General features: G+C 41.7%; 1 protein-coding gene across 3 annotated transcripts in view; it reads right to left on the bottom strand.

Annotated features, from left to right (window-relative positions):
• Nucleotides 1–17779, bottom strand: part of LOC126483888 (S phase cyclin A-associated protein in the endoplasmic reticulum) — a 607888-nt gene that overhangs the window by 424228 nt on the left and 165881 nt on the right. For all 3 annotated transcript variants that reach the window (XM_050107144.1, XM_050107145.1, XM_050107146.1), the window contains 3 exons: nucleotides 13855–14089; nucleotides 8978–9210; nucleotides 1693–1882 (listed from right to left, as the gene is read on the bottom strand). In XM_050107144.1, the coding sequence (XP_049963101.1) occupies nucleotides 1693–1882; nucleotides 8978–9210; nucleotides 13855–14089 (658 nt within the window). The remainder of the gene's footprint in view (nucleotides 1–1692; nucleotides 1883–8977; nucleotides 9211–13854; nucleotides 14090–17779) is intronic.

Here is a 17779-nt window from a genome sequence, read left to right as displayed (position 1 = left end):
GATACAATTGTGTAGAATAGAACCTTTGATTGAAGAGCCTGACAAGTAATCCATAGGTCTGATATTTGGTTTGGTCTCTAGATAGCTCTAAGATGCCTGTTACACACATAAACTGACTATCACATTTTGTAATATTAAGTCGGAAGGAACAAAGGGTGGGGGAAAAAACTTTCAACAGGGTTTGTGTTAGATATTATATTATATGTAACTCACAATTTGCTTAGTTAATTGTTTCTTACACCAAGGGAAGCCAAAATCATATTAGTAAAAGTACTCCAATGGTGATAAGAAGCTTTTGAATTTGTGAGCATCTGACTTTTCAAATGGTTCAGGACCGAGCCTCAATCAAACACAATTTTGAACAAATGGCAATGTCACATATGGGTAAGATACAGGCAATCATCCTGATTATATGAAACTTCGTGTTAGCCCTTGAGAGAGAGAGAGAGAGAGAGAGAGAGAGAGAGAGAGAGAGAGAGAGACCTAGGTTTTAAGTTCCAAGTCCATTTTCTAAAAATGTAACTAAGAAGTTCTGAAACAAGGGTAAAAGTATATATGCACACTTAAAATGATTATGTTAATTAAAAATTGCAACTGAGAACCACGAAAGCAGTTAGTTTTCATGGAGTGGGGTTGGAGGTGAAAGCAGCCTCCAGCACTCACTCATAATTATTAAAGTATCATTTCTCGTCATCAGTTTTTCAATACTTTTTTTCATTAGTGTGACAAATGTTTACTACTGATCTTTGAAGTGCAATTAACAACTGGGAATTTATAATCATTTCCAGAAGAAACTGAGAATATCTTTGCAAACTTAGCCAGTTTTTAAGTATGTCAACTCCTCATGTGAAGTAAAGAGAAATGCAGCAACAGCACACTGAAAACGTAAGTGTTGGAAGTTTGAAATACATATCCGTCATTGCACAGATGTAGTAACAAAAATTCTCTCTCAATAAAGAACATCTAAAGTGTCAAAATTTATTTAAGCATTTTTAAAGATTTCTGCAGTCTGACTAATAAGAAAATAACATAAAAAGCATGCTAACTTTTATAAATGCATATTCTGCCACCAGTCAGGTGGAAATGAGTGAGCAGCAGGCATAAGAAAGAACTAATATTTTCGTAAGTCACCCATTCGCAGACACTAATACTTCTTTAGTCAGCAGCCTTACATAGAGGTTGGGTGGATTTCTCGTCTTCAGATTTTAATTGGCTTTAGTAAAGGTACTAAGCACACACACTCAGTGCTTTCATAATACAAGAATAAGCTTATGTGCCCTCTATGAATCATATACCTAAAGCAAACACTTTTAATACTTTGGCTATGAACCATTTTCAGACAACATACCCACTGCCTAGCAACATGTACCAGGTTATCGATGGGTTATCAAAATGACAATCTCACATGATAATAATTATTAATGTATAGTGTCAGATTTCATCTTGTCATAACAAGGCAGTGGGTGAATTTCTGACCATTGTGTTCATTAGTACTGGAAACAAAACAAAAGTCTTACCAGTAGCAGCATATGAAGTTCACAGTATACATTTTTCACTCATTACCATTGGACATTAACAGTCATAGTTTTTATAGTGGTGGCAAAACCAAAGTGGCTGGCAACTATGGACTCTAAGCAAAGCAACCTTATTCAAAAAGGAATTTGGGAAATATATATATATAACAACTGTCACCTGTTTGGACAGGATGCGGTTCACTTCACCCAAGGCTCGTTCAAGAGCTGTTACAGCATTATTTGGCCACTGCCCTTTCCCTTGCGTGTTGTGTAACTTCTCAACATCACGGAGACATTTCTGGAGGCGAACTTTATTTGGAGACTCTATTTTTTGTGGAATCTCCCTCTTGGATTCATATTCCTGCCCTCTAAAAAACAAGAATATTATGATTAGATATTTTCAGAACTGCTTAAATTGAAAATGTTAGTACAGCATAATGCATTTTAAGATACAATAAACTTACAAGGCATAAAAGTAAAACTTGAATACATAGCCACAACTGAAATTTTGTACCAGACCAAACCTTGTGAGCAGTCAACTCAACTGTGCATGGCTCCATGTCTGACTCAGAATTTCATTGTTGCTAGTGATCTATTCAGTGCATTCAATTCATTTTGTAGACAGTGAGATACACTATTAAAAACCACATATACAGATACACATACAGAGAGTGAAGAAGGGAGATGTGGAGAGGCGGAGGAGGAGGAGGGTTTACTTCACGTGATGTCACACAATGTAACACTGCAATAATAGAAACAAATTGAAAATTAATGCAAAAACAAAGCAATTGTGGGAAAAAAGAAGTGCTTCTGCAAAGACTATTAACTTTAACTTCAGAAGAGAGACTACTAGTAACTTCATTTAATTATCTGTCATGCATATTATAAATATCAGTACTGCAATGTCACTGCATAGGACATGATTATGCTTGGTCGTGGTGGTGGTGGTGGTGGTGGTGGTGGAGCAGGGGCAATAAAAACAATTTTTCTTACATAAATTATGATGTAGTGAAATGCATAAGGAGCTATATATCGTCAGGAGTCAAAGAGAAACCATACTGAGGCATTTCCACACATCTCATGCCGGTCACCTCATTGGTCTCTCTCTAAATATTGATCATAGTAACCTTCCTCAACATCTGTTTACCCATGGTCTTCTCCCCATTTATTTTATCCTGTGTCATCCCCACCCTGAAGGGCACCTACTGTTGCCAAACCCCTGTCTACCATCAAAACTTCTGTCCCTCATATCTCCATATGCAACACACCACCAACTCTTCTGTTGGATGAGCTCTCCATGACTTACTTCTGTTCTCTTCTACTGATGGTATATGCTGCTCCCAAACCATCACTCTTCTCTCACTCTGACTACCCTTTGCTTTGCCTCTTCCATGTTCATCTTGTCTGCTCCTCCCAAATCGTGCCCAATCCCAGTCAGACCATAGAACTGGGAATGAAGAGTAAAACAGTCTGTCAACAGCAATATTATTAGAGACAGAACACAAGCTAAAATAGGAAGAGGGTAGAGAAGGAAACCACGTGTTTCCTTTCAAAGTAACAATTCCCAGCATTCACCTTAATCAATTTAAGGTAATCTGAATCATGACAGCTAAATGGAAAATGGCCCTCCCAATGTGGGACTGCTCTCACACCTCACCTGGTCTCAAAACACTGGGGCCATAGTACTTCATGCTCTGAAAAACAGTGCAAGTTCTAAGCTAGACCAACAGCTGTCAGTTCTTGTTTATGTGCTTATACCACAGGCAGATAAAGATACAGTGGTCTTCCCAACCTTTCAGTTGAATTTTAAGGTAATGAAAAGTACTTGGAAGAGAAGCTTCAGAAGAACGTCAAGAGGTATCTTATACACTGGATTGTCAGACAGTTTGTCACCTAAAATGGGGCATTTTCATTATGGTTAAAAGACACTCTTGTTTATTTGGCATAATCAAGTGGCCATGTCCAGGTAAGTTAGAGGTGCATGGAATATTATGTGAATGCTCCAAACTTCTGTACTGTAAATGAATGAAGCTTAAAATTCATTAATCTGTAAACTCATCAAAATTGTCAACAGTTGCCTAATATTTTACTGCATCTATGGCAAATACATTTGTGCACAAAAAGCAGAAATACATTGATGACTAATTCTCTTCTTCATGTATTACCATATCTGAACAGAGTCAAATTATTGACTAGTTAACTAATTTACAGGTAACAAATGTCACTGTTTGTCTAAAATAGGAACAGTGTTGACTTAGGCATTGGCTGGAAATGTTATGTAGTTACACTCACAGTCTCACATGAAGAAGCTGATAGTTGTGGCAGGTTATTGTCTGTGTGGAGTCCCACGTGAAGAAGCTGCTAGTTGTGGCAGGTTATTGTCTGTGTGGAGGCCGACCATATATGGGCATTGGGTAACCATATATGGACTCAAGATGGCACATGGCATGGCAAGAAGGGCAGGTCTGATGTGAGGGTTATACGGAAACAGTGGGCCACCTGTGATTGAAGTCAAGTCCTCAGAAATTAGATAATAGCAGTCATCCCGAAAGGGACCCCAGCCTAGACTTTGAGAGTCATTCTGGGAACTCAGGTGAAGTAATCTGTATTCCATGTAGGCCGTGCCCAGGGGTAGACACTTAGAACTTTGCTCTGGCTCTGCTTGTGTTTAACACGTGTACCTTCCTCCATGGAAACTTTGCTGTTTGTACTAATAGGAATGCAATAAGAATACTCTAAATGAGTTGGTCGACAATTTCATAACAGCATTTCAACTCAAATCGAGATCAGGATGATTCTTTGTTAAAATTCATAAAAACTAAAATACCTGGCCCAGCACATAAAATTGTTAGTCTGAGACCTAAGTGCCAGTTGGCAAGATGTGTGTGCCATACTAGTAGAAAATTAGGCAATGCAGCACTGCTATAGAGAGGCTATCAGACACACAGTGCAAGAGGCGAAATTATAAGATACCCTTGAATTCATTTGGAATTTAAGCAGAACAGTATTCATTGAAGTGATTTACAATGACAGGGTTATGACCTTAGTGTGTACGTACAGTGAACAATTAATATTAGCAGAGGCTTTACAGGTTTCTCCCATGGAGGAGAGTACAATAGCCTTGGCCAGAGAATAGGGAACACTTTAAGTGGTAGTGCATCACTGTGAAACAAAAAGAAAGCGACAAAGTCTTTTGTATGCGGTAATACAGGTCATGTAATGCAAGACTGCCATACCGACAAGAGTCAGAAAGGAAGGGCCAGTCGTATCAGGAAACAGAGGAGAGAGTACAAAAGTGCCAGTGACAAAGGCCAAGTTTTACCACTCATGTTCCATGGAAATTGCAAGGAACTAGGCGATTGAAGCCTGTAACATGTTTTAAATGCAAACAAACTGGTCATTACTTGAGAGACTGCATGGACCTGTGCTTACCATGCACAGAGGAAGAGTCAAATGCAGAAGAAAAGTAAAGCAAAGGGAATGAAGAAAGAGTTTATAGAATTGAGATGCCAGGAAGGCACAGAAAATCAATTGAGATTTCTTGTGGATAGTGGGGCACAGATAATCCTAGTTCAACGTAGTTCGAAAGATAGTGCACGGTACATTCTGGCCAAAGGTATTAGGATTCAGGGAATTGTTAATGTGGTGGCAAAGATAGAAGTAACTACAACCCTCAGTTTGCAAACAAGAAGCAGAATGCAACTGAGACACTGCTTCCATGGGGAAGATGTGGATCGTCTTAATGATGGGATGATGTGCAGAGCCTCCTTTAGGGAAACGGATTTGTAGCCACCACCACACTGCCTGCGGATCCTCAAGGAACAAATCTAAATGAAGACAGAGTGAGAGTGAGAGCTACATATAGTGCATGTATGAGAAAAAGGAGGCTCTTTCAGAATAGGCTCAGACATGGAGCAAAAGGTGCACAGTAAAATTAAGACAGAGAAAGGGGAGTCAGCTGTACCAATAGCATGTACAGGAAAGAGAAGTCTCTTTTGAGAAAGGCTCTAATGCAGAGTGAAACACACATAGAAAGGCAAAGGTCAGGAGGGATGGAACCAACTGCCAACCTATAGTAGAAGCAGACAGTCAATATTAACACAGAAAATCTAGAGAGAGATGTGCAATCTGGAACAATGTTAATAGTTGGGCCTGGAGAGGAATGAGTGTGCCGGATAAGAATAGAGACCTGTGGAATGAAAGAGGTTATCATTATGAAAAAGGAGGTCACCAACGGTGTGTATCTACCTGAGGCACTGGTGAAAGTGCAATCAGGGGAATGCATAATGAGTGTGTTAAACAATACAGGTGAGGGTGTGTCAAAAGAATTCCCATGAGTGGAAGCAGAAGCAATACTGTAGTGGGAATGATCCAGAATGAGTCACATCACTGAAGAAAAGCCACTGTTGAAAGTGTGAATAATTACTCTAAAAGAGAATATTTGTGTGAGTCATCTGGACATGGAAAAGAAAGCCACCATAGCAAAGCTGTGCACAATGTATACCGACATTGCCCATGTGCCAGGAGACAAGTTGTCTTACACAGATAGCATCGGGCATGAAATCTAGCTAGCTGCTGCAGAATGTAGATGGTATGGTAACATGTTTGTGACCCTAAAGTGTGCCATTTGGGCTGTATTCTATTGGCCAAATGTTTGAAGCCAGACCCACAGAAGATCAAAGTGATAAAGGAATATCCACAGAGGCAACTGAAGAAACTCTTAGGTAGTGTGGCATACTGTATGCATTTGATAAACAACTTCTGCAAAATCACACATCCACTACACTAATTATTAAAGAAGGAAGAATGCTACATATGTGGTGTCAAGCAAGAAAACAATTTTCAGGATTTAAAAGAGAAACTGCTCAGTCCACTGATGCTGCAGTATCTGGACTTTGAAAAGGACTTCAGAATCACTATGGATGTAAGTCAGAATTTTGTTGGGGCTACCTTTCAGTCAAAGAAAAAACAGAAGTAAGTAACTTGTCGCTTATGCCTCAAGGACATGAAATAAAGTGAAAACATTGAGCAGGAGATGTTAGCCAGTTGTTGAGCTGTCAAATACTTTAGACCGTGCATGTCTGGCAGAACTGACCATAAACCCCTAACATGGACAGGTAGCAGATCAGATCTGCATCCAGATTAATAAGTTCACATTAAAGCTGCAGAAATATGATTACTATACACTGTGCAAAAGTCCAAACCATATCAAGTCTCCAAGGCACTTTCAAGAATGAAAGAGGTCAGGGCACCTGGCACACAACAAGAAGCCGATGGTAGCCTGGGTCAGAAGGCAGCAGAAAAGGAAGCCCTTGCACGTGTCAAGAATCACTCAGGCAGGCAATGACAGCATGGCTGTTGCAAACTAGTATCACAGTTCTCCAGAGGGAGGATAACAAGGCATAAGGAGAACCTATGGATGAATAAAAAAAGTACTGAATATGGAGTGGTATGAAGGAGGATATAGAAGAGTATATCCATAAATGCGAGAGCTGTCAGAAGAATAAATTCACTAGGAAACACACAAATATGTCTTTAGAGATGACAAAGACTCCCAAACACATTTTCAAGAGGTGACACTGATTTGGTATGTCCTTTGAAGACAGACCAAGGTAACAAGTATATCCTCACATTTCAGGATGAACTGACTAAGTTTATACTAGCTGAACAGCAAGATACTGACATTGTAGCACCAGTGTTAGCTGAGAAAGTTATACTGAAGTACAGAAACTGACAGTGACATGGGAAGCAATTTCATGAGAAACCGTAGAATGCAAAATGCTGTGGATTGAGAAGATGCAGACTATTAGTTACTATCCTTATACAAATGGAGAATCAGAGAACTCGCATCAGACTTTAACAGAGATATTGCAACACTATGTAAACAGATCGCAGACAGACTGAGACAGTTGGATTCCATTTGCAGTTTTTGTGTACAGTACAGCACCAAACAGTGCAAAGGGATACAGGCCACAGAAACTATTCTTTGCAAAGAGTACGTACATTCCAGAGATATTACATAGTGATCTGGCCAGGTTGTGGTATAATTTTGACAATTATGTGGCAGAGCTAATTCAAGAGAACTAAATGTGCAATGTACGATAAAGAACAAGGAATATTATGATAAGACACAGAATAAAAAACAATTCTGTTGTGGCAATAAGGTTCTGTTGTTTGATGATAGTGTGTACAATGAGGGAGATCATGTAAATTAGATGCACAATAGCTAGATCTTACTCTGCTTTACTCCTTGGCACTACACCGCTTATAGGACTTTTGGCTTCCCGGACAATCTCCACCCACTCTTCTCTGCTGGCTGCCCCAGCTCTCCATCTTATAACTCCCATCCTTCTCAAGTCCTCCTCCAAGTTGTCTAGCCATCTGGTCCTTGGTCTGCCCCTTATATGATGTCCACCGGGATTTCCTTTGGAAACTTTCTTGACTGTGCTGTTCTCCACCATTCTTTCTACATGTCCCAACCAACGTAGTCTATTACTCTTTATTTCTGTCATGATATCTGGTTTGTTGTACAACTCTCTGATCTCCATATTATTTCTGATTCTCCAAAAACCCCTATCATTCACTGGCCCATAGATTTTCCTAAGTATCGTCCTTTCCCATCTCAGCAACAACCCCTCATCATTTTGTGTCATAGTCCAGGTCTCTGAATCATACATCACTACACGTCTAACTACTATACGATACACAATCAGCTTCAGATTCCTACTAAGACTCCTTGCTTTAAACACTTTAACCAGTACAAAGTAGCACCTGTTACCAGCTGCAATCCTTGCATGTATTTCTTCTCTCACATCATTATTCTCAGTTACCAGTGACCCAAGATATTTAAAGCAGTGTTCATATTCTTTTCTGTTCAAAGTCATGCTTCTTTCTCCTTCACTATATCTTTTCCTAGATATTAATCTAGCTAGATCAGTACACAATAATACCAGTGAAGGGACCTAACATCTGTCTGGGCTCTGAGAGCAGATATTGAGGACAGAACTTGAATTTATTACTGCATACACAGCTTCTGTGAAGGACTTGATCACTGCAAAAGTAATTAAAGCAGTTCTCAGAACATATCTGGTGGTCTACAGTGTGCTTTTTCTTTATGCAATTACCACCTCACTAAAGGTTTTTCAGTTGCTGAGCTACAACGGAGAAGTAGTTTGTCAGGCAATGCTCTTGAAAGAACCTGGAGGTGGGTAGACAGTCAGGTTCACTTCTTTTTCCAGTCATTTTCAAGTGACAATACCATTCATCTGAGCTGTTCTTCTATGTGGAATGGAGAGTCCACATTCTCATAACTGGCCTATTACTATCAAACCACATGTGCCCTCACAGAGCTCCAGTCAGGCACACAGTTTTAATCTGTCATGAAGTTTCAAATCACCACACTCCTGTGCGGAGTGAAAATTCATTCTTGAAAAATACAGCTACCTTAAAAACAATAACCTCACCTCGAAGCCATTCGTAGGCGGATCTTTTTGCACCGCTTCTTGAGTGCTTTCTGACGTTCCTTATCAAGTGCAATTCGAGGATCTATCTTGTCAGCTGGCGCATCAACAATGTGTGTTATGCTGAATGACAGCAGTTCCTCTCTTGAAAGTGCTGTAACATCTTGCTTCTGTTGCAACGCTTCCTGGTGTTGTCGTCCACGGAGATGGCTCAGTAAGTATACTTCTGAACCAATCTGGAAGCAAATAAAAATATATGAAATATTTCCTACCACCAATGAGAATTAGTATATCTATTACATGCTCCTGTGCACCTATATGCTGCCAGCTAGACTGACAGTGCCAGTACTATTTTGCAGCAGGTGGGCTGATTGTGGAGGGAGTAGTGTTGGGGTGGATGGGTAGAGAGAGGTGGGAGATAAGGAGAGGCTAGTGGCTCAGAGGGAGGCCAGTTTGCCAGTTAGGCATACAGAAGGCAGTGGTGACAGGTATAGCTGTAGTGGCCGATGATTGTGGGGACATGAATTAGGAAGGGGTGACAGGACAGTGGAAGGGGAAACTGTTCAGTGTGGGGACAGTTGGTTTCCTGAGAGTGAAGCCAGGATGATTATGAAGAGCAGAGAATGTGTTGTAAGGATAACTCCCATCTGTGTAGTTCAGAGAAGCTGGTGGTGCAGGGAAAAGTGCAGATAGTTTGGGTTGTGAAGCAGCCACTGAAACTGAGCATGTTATTCTCAGCGGCATGCTGTGTCACTGGATGGTCTACTCTGTCCTTGACAATAGTTTGGTGGGGTCATTCATTCTGGTGGGCAGCTGGTTGGTATTCATATCAACATAAAAGACTTTGCAGTGTTTGCAGCAGAGTTGGTGCATGGCATGTTAGATTTCACAGGTGGCTCAGCCTCTAATGGGGAGGATAATCCTGTGACAGGACTGGAGTAAGAGGTCCTGGGATAGGTGGAGTGGGAAAGTCTTGCACCTTGGTCTACCATGGGAATATGATCCCTGTAGCAAGAGGTTGGGGGTGGGTGTGGCATATGTATAGACCAGGATGTTGCATAGGTTGGCTGAGTGACAGAACACCACTTTAGGAGGAGTGGGAAGGATCTTGGGTAGGATGTTCCTAATTTCAGGACAGGGTGAGAGATAATCAAAGCCCTGGTGAGGGTTGCTCCTTTGTAGCTTATTTTTGGTGTGGAGGGAGTACTGGTGCTGTGTGAGGATATGGCATGGGACATCTGTTTGTGGTCTAGGTTTGGAGGGTATTGCCTGAGTAGGCCTTTGTGAGACCTTCATTGTATTGGGCAAAGGAGTTCTTGTCACGGCAGACAGGCTGTGCATAGGTGGCTAGGCTGTATGGAAGGGATTTTTTTGGTGTGGAAGAGATGGCAGCTGTCAAAATGCAGGCAATGTTGGTGATTGGTAGGTTTAATGTGGACAGAGGTGTGGACGGAGCCATCAGTGAGGTGGAAGTCACTGTCCAGGAAGGTGGTACATTGGGCAGAGTAGGAGTGGGTGGAGTGAATGGAAGAAAAGATGCTGAGGTTCTAAAGGAATACAGACAGGGTGTCTTGGCCCTGAGCCTAGATCATTAAGATATTATCGGACTAGGGGTTGACGGGGGGGGGGGGGGGGGGGGGGGTTGTTGAGAGTTTTGGGGGGCTAGGGATGTTTCCTCTAGATGGTCCATAACACTTTGGCATAGGAGGGTGCCATGCAGGTGCCCATGGGCATGTCGTGGATTTGTTTGTAAACATTCCCTGCAAGGAAAAAGTAGCTATGGATTGGGATATAATCAGTAAGGTGTATAAGGAATGAGCTGGTGGGTTTGAAGCCTGAACGACTTTGGGAGAGGTAACGTTAGATAGTGCCAAGGCCATGGGAGACTATGGATGCTGATGTGTAGGGAGGTGTAATCAACTGTGATGAGTAGGGAAATGGAATCAACTTTGATGAGTAGGGATCTGGGACATAAAGGTGTGGGATGGCGGAAAGTTGGTGAAGGAGGTAGTTAGTATCTTTGATGTGAGAGGCTAGGTTTTGGTCAATTGGTTGTAGATGTTGGTCAGTGGGGTGGCATGGAATGTTGAGTTTGCGGATTTTGGGGAACATGTAGAAGGTGGGTGTGGGTGTTGGGGTGAGGAAGGAGATGGACTCAGGTGAGAGATTCTGGGAAGTGCCTATGGATTTCAGTAGGGATTGGAGATTATATTGGATTTGGGACAGGATCACACAGACACTTAGCACAAGCCTTCTATCAGGTGGTCACTGTGACTCACCACAACAGTGGTGGAGCCTTTGTCTGCAAGGAGGATAATTAGGTCTGGAGCCATTGTCAGGTTGTGTATGGCTGTCCTTTCTTCTGCTGAAAGGTCAATGTTCTTAGGAACGGACATGGGGAAGGATGGCAAGGCCAAGTTGGTAGTAAGCAATTCCTGGAAGCTGACTAGGGGATTGTTAGGTATGAGGGGGGAGGGTCACAGGAGATGGTGGTATGAACTGGCAGAGGTAAGGTTCAATGTTGGGATTAGGTTGGCCTTCATCGGAACGAGTAGTGACAAAGAAGTGTTTCCACTGTAAGGATCAGGAAAAGGAGAGTAGGTCTTCGACAAGCCCAGTGTCATTGAACTTGGAAACAGGGATGAAGGTTAGGTCTTTAAATAGGACAAACTTCTGTGGGACTGAGGTTTTTGATTGTGAGCTTAAAAACAGTGTTTCGGGTTTGCTTGGGTTCAGGGTTCTGTGGGGTGTTGGTAAGGAGTTTGGAAGATGTGGTAAATTGGTTGCTATGAGGGGTTGATGACAGGGTTCACTGTGAGAAGAATGGGTGTTGGTGGATATTAGTGCCCCAAGGGCGTAGCAAGATGTCAACGTTTGGGCAATTTATGGAGGTAGTGTCTGGAATGCGTCTCCAGGTGTTGGGAGTGCAAGGGTTTATATTTCAGAGATATTATATGTAATGCTGACTAAACAGTGGTGGTATCTTGTGGAGGGAATTGAGATGGTTCGGAGATATCTGTGCTATGGAGAGGTGTTTTCGCAAAACCAGGTTCATGAGTGATACAGACTGGCGGAAACTGAAAAGGTGAATGTTGTTGTGAAAGGAAGGGTGAGGTCCAGAGAAGCTGGCCATTGGAGGGAATTCATTGGTTCAGGAAGCACTTAAGGAACAGGATATGGGACTGGGTTTTAACAAGTGAAACCGGCACTTTTCTGAACTGGTACAGAAAGGTGGAGCATGGTACCTTCCTAAGCCAAACAGTTTATGGGTCATCTAGAAGAAACATTCCTAGCCTCCTGAAGTTCCCAACACCTAGTTTGGTTCAGGTTCATTGACGATATCTTCATGATCTGGACTCAGGGCCATGACACACTATCCACATTCCTTCATAATATCAACACCTTTTCTGCCATCTGCTTCATCTGTCCTCTTCTATCCAATTTATCACCATCTTGGACGTTGACCTCTACCTCACTGATGGCTCCATTCACATCTCTGTCCACATCAAACCCACTACCCACCAACAGTACCCACATTTCGACAGCTGCCATCCCTCCCACACTGAAATTTCCTTCCCTTTCCACCCTCGAATGACATATTTGCAATGGAACATGCCGTATCTACACACACGCACGTGCACACACACAAAAAACCTCCCACCACCACCAAGAATAAGCTACACAGGAGTGCCCCACTCATCACCCGCTTGGAACAACTGAACCATGTCCTTCATCAGGACTCTGATTATGTCTCATCCTGCCCTGAAATTAGGAACATCTTATCCAAGATCCTCTTCAACCCTCCTGAAGTGGTGTTCCACTGCCCACCCAATCTTCACAACATCCTAATCCATCCCTACACCACTCCCCCTCTCAACTCCTTGGCAAAGGCCCTGAGGTGGCCCAAGGTGCAGGACCTAACCAGTCTGCCCATCCAGCAACTCCTATTCAAGTCCTGTCACTGGCTTATACCACCCCATCAGAGACCTTGCCACCTGCAAAAGCAGCCATGCAACTCTGCTACGAACACTGCACAGCCTTTTATGTTGGTATGACTACCACCCAGCTGTCCACCAGGATGAATGGCCAGCACCAAACTGTTGTCAAGAACACAGCTGACCACCTGGTGGCACAACATGCTCAATTTAAATGGCTGCTTCACAATATGTGCCATCTGGATTCTTCCCTACATCACTAGTTTCTTCAAACTACTCAGGTGGAAGTTATCCTTACAACACATCCTCCACTCCCATTATCATCTTGGTATCAATCTCAGGTAACCCACTGTCCCCACACCCTCCAACCAACAGTTTCCCCTTCCATTATCCTGTCACCCTCTTCCAATTCACATCCTCACATAGCCTTCAGTGTGTGTCACTTCCCCTTGGCTACTACAACTATACCTGCTGTCCCTTCAGCTCCTCTTCTACTTCACCTAAGAGTACCCTCACCATAACCTGTCACAAAATCGCAAAATAGCATTGGTACTATCAGTCTAGCCGGCACAATCTAGGGGCATAGGTGTGTGTGTGTGTGTGTGTGTGTGTGTGTGTGTGTGTGTGTGTGTGTGTGTGTGTGTGTGTGTGTGGCGCAGCACATGTGTGTACTCTAGTTCATAAAAAGATAAATCCAAAAGTTAGAAAGTTTTCCTCCTCCTGCGTATGCCTATCGACAACTCAAGGCTTCTGCTTTTTGGTGAATGGTCTCCTTTAATCCTAAAGTAAATTTAAATTTGAGTGAGGTAGATCATCACTCAACCTAATATACATGCCATATAAATATATTAAATATAGTTACATGAACTCTACTTAGTTATATTATCTTTTTCTACGTAATTTTTATTAACACAGACTTCATTAGGCAGAAACACACATACATACCAAAACATTACAGATTTCACATAATTTTAGTGTTTCATATGGTGCCAGCCTTGGCGGTAAATCATCAGTTGAGTATCGGAGGATGCTGGATTCTAAGGCTTTCTGTCGAATCTGCTCAATATTTTCTTCATGGCGACGTGCTGAATCTTCTTGCTTCTGCTGTATCTTTTTTTGCAGCTCTTCTTGATTGGCTAACTGAGCTGCATGCAAAGCTGAAAGACGTTCTTCTCGGTCTCTGGAAGAGGTGACCATCATTGAAAACAAAATATTGAAATAAAAGTGCAGCTTTACATGAGTCTACTGGAGTGTATCATCATCTTGTCTCCAGAATAGTTTTGTCATCAAATTTATAATATTCTCCATTCTTTTCATTATTTTTATTTCAGCTTATCGTGAATCAATCATAGTTAATGAAAGGCAGGTTAACTAAGGAAAAGCCAGTCCTCATCTGTGTAAGTCAGAAGCTTGGCGGAGGTTCTATATGACCTAACTGGCAACACATTTCCAAACTCTAGTTATTATAGTCTACAGCAGTCCACTAGAATCACTGTAAATAGGTTTTCTATGTTATTTCACTTTGATTGATATTATGTTGGAACAGAACATGTTGAGTAAAATTCAACTCGGCTCATACTGTTGAAAAGTTTCATATTTTTTTAAAAAACATCATACATGTATACTGGGTCTCTCCCTCAAGAGCTGTCAGCCTCACATTCCATAGTATTTTAGCAGGTATTTGCAGTTTTGTTTTTTCCTACATGTAGATGGAGTCAGCCCAAACAAATACTGATCATGATGTGTTTCATGTGACACCCGTATACAACAGAAAATGTCAGTTTGTCAATTAGGACAGTAAAACAAAAAGTACATCCAGTAGTGAAGTAGCAACTGAGTAACACTGCTGCTTGGCAACAGGAGACTGACAGTGCGCCATGGGCAAGAACTCAAGATGTGGCAGGCTGGGGAAAAGAGACGTGATGAACAAATGTTTACCAATAGTAGTGCTAGAAGACACTGGAGCTGTCAGCTCTTTAAATCATAAAGGATAGTAAAATAGATACTATTGGTTTAGGGATCTGAAAACCAAAACTCCAGGCCACTCTACCAAATACTGACACTTTATGGCCTGTATTAGAACTGAGGCTACATTACTTGCTGTGAATCAAATACAGTTGATAGTATGAGGCATCCAAAGGTAGATAAGCGTTGTTTGCCACATCATCTTGACCTACTTATGCCATTTCTTGTACCGACCAATATCGGGCTATTTCTCTACTATTGCCTTGCAGTATTTCTCAGTCACTACTAAAGTTGTTTATGTTTTTTATGTTTTGCTATCCCTGCAAGCAGATACTGATAGCACAGTAACTGTAGTAGGCTAAACCTGGACTGCTCTACCAAATGCCCACATTAAATGCTGGAAAAGCTACCGAGAGTTGTGTACCTGAGATACCAAAGGTATCTCAGCTATTATCGTCTCCTGGGAATGCTGCCTCTTCTACAGGAAATACAGGTCTGTCACTACTCTTCCACTTGACTGTGAGTGGTATGACAGTGGTAGGTCCAGGCATTCTGTACAGGGAAGATGGAGCTCAGGGAGAATTCCAGATGTCCCCTAACAAACAACTTCAAGATGTTGTCTTCCACCGAGACCAGTGGAGCTCACTTTACTGTTGAGAAATGTGCTGTGTCCCATGTCAGGGAGAAGAAAAAACAATGGAGTAAGGTACATAAACCACCAGCAGTCCAAACAACAGCAAATAATGGTATCCCTTAGAGAAATTGCAGCAAGGGATGAGAAGGACACTGTGTATGCCTGGGGGCCTCATTCAACATGTTGAAGATCCTATTCTTGCTGCCACTGAGGGAACAGTGTGCAACCAACTGAAGACTGTGGGGCATGCTGGAACAAACAATGCCTGCTATCTGGGTTCCAAAGTCATACTTGGATCATTCCAACAACAGAGAAGGTTGAGAATACCAGCCTTGCTCACAGAGTATCAAGGAAGCTCGCAATCAGGAGTATTCTCCTCAGAACATGCTTTTTACAGATGATTCAGCCATCTATAATGCAGTGCTGCCTGGAAGATGCTGTACAAATATTCAATCAGATCTTGAAAAGATTTCAAAGTGGTGCACAGACTGGCAATTTCATTCAGAAATGTAAAACTGTGTTCTTCACAAAAGGAAAAAATGTAGTATCCGATGATTACAGTATCAGTGAATCACAGCTGTAATTGGTCAAATCATACAAATACCTGGCTGTAACACTTTGTAGAGATATGAAATGGAATAACAACACAGGTTGCCACTGGTAATGCAGGTGGTTGACTTATTGGAAGAATACTGACAAAATGTAATCAGTCTACAAAGAAGACTGCTTACAAATCATTCATGAAATCCATCCTAGAATATTGCTGAAGTGCGTGGGACTTGTATCAAATGTGACCAACAGGAGCCATTGAATTTGTATAGAGAAGGGCAACATGAATGGCCACAGGTTTGTCTGACCTGTGGGAATGTCACAGAGATGCCGAAAGAATTGAACAGGCGTATCTTCGAGATAGACATGAATTATTATCCTGAGAAAACCTTCTTCTAAAATTTCAAGAATTGGCCTTAAATCTGCATCTACACCTGCACTCTGCAAAGCACAGTGAAGTCCATGACAGAGGTAGCATCCCATTGTAGCACTTATTAGAGTTTCTTCCCATTCCACTCATATATGGAGGGGCGCAAAAAGAATGATTATTTAAATGCCTCTGTGTGCTGTAATTAATCTAATCCTGTACTCAAGAACCTGATGTGCACAATACATAGGGGTTTGCAGTATATTCCTAGAATCATCAATCAAAGCCAGTTCTTGTAACTATGTAAGCAGGCTTTATCGGATAGTTTACGTCTATCTTCAAAATACTGTCAGTTCAGTTTCTTCACCATCTCTATGGCACTCTTACACAGGTCAGACAAACCTGTGACTATTAGTGCTGTTTAAATGATCACTCACAGAATATACTACAAACCCCCACTTATTTCTCTCATAGGGATTGTGAGGACAAGATTCGATTAACTTCAGAAGGCATTCAAATAGCCATTCTTCCCATGCTCTGTACATGGATGGAATAGGAAAAGGCTCTTCTATCTGGCACAATGGGATGCTCTGCCATGCACTTCACACTGGTCTGTAGATTATCCATGCATATGTAGATAAACTACAATTTAAAAACAAAAAATGAAATGAGTTTTTCTGCTGACACTGGGTATCACATGAAACACATGACTAATAGTATTTATTTGGGCAGACTCCCTCTCCACTTTGCAAAACCAAAATTGAAAATGTTTGCTCCAATACCAGATAAAATTTGTCTGGCAACTCTCAGGGGGCACACCTGGTGCATAAATCATTGGCATTTATGAGGGGACTTCAAGAAAGTAAGTTATTCATTATTATGGCAGACCAAGCAACTTTTATTGAATGCCCAACATCTTTGCTCTAAGATGATCTTGAAATACAACCATTTTCTCAAACATGGAAATTCCATAAGGAGGGGCCTAAGGCAGCAGAACGAGGGTGACACATTTGGCAAACAGGTCTGTTGTGTCCACCAGTTACTCTGTGTCTTAACTGACTGCTAGTATGCACTTCAGAGTAACACAGATTAATGACACTATTTTTCAACACAGTGACCAAGTCTGGGCACACAATTCCACCAATCATTCTTTTCCTAAATGAAAGAAATCCGCTACTTGGTCATGGACCCATTCAAGCACTGCTGTGTGAACGTCCTCATCTTCAGAAAATCTACAATTCCTATGAATCAGTTCCTAGATTGCCTGGACATTGTCATATGTGGTCAATGTCGATGGCATTCCTTCCCATTCAGCATCACCCTCTTTTTTGCAGCTTTGATCAAATTGTTGGAAC

The sequence above is a fragment of the Schistocerca serialis genome, chromosome 6, assembly GCF_023864345.2.
Source record: "Schistocerca serialis cubense isolate TAMUIC-IGC-003099 chromosome 6, iqSchSeri2.2, whole genome shotgun sequence".
In the NCBI taxonomy this organism is placed as follows: domain Eukaryota; kingdom Metazoa; phylum Arthropoda; class Insecta; order Orthoptera; family Acrididae; genus Schistocerca; species Schistocerca serialis.
Note: the sequence above shows the minus strand (reverse complement) of the source record. Positions and strands in the feature narration are given on the sequence as shown.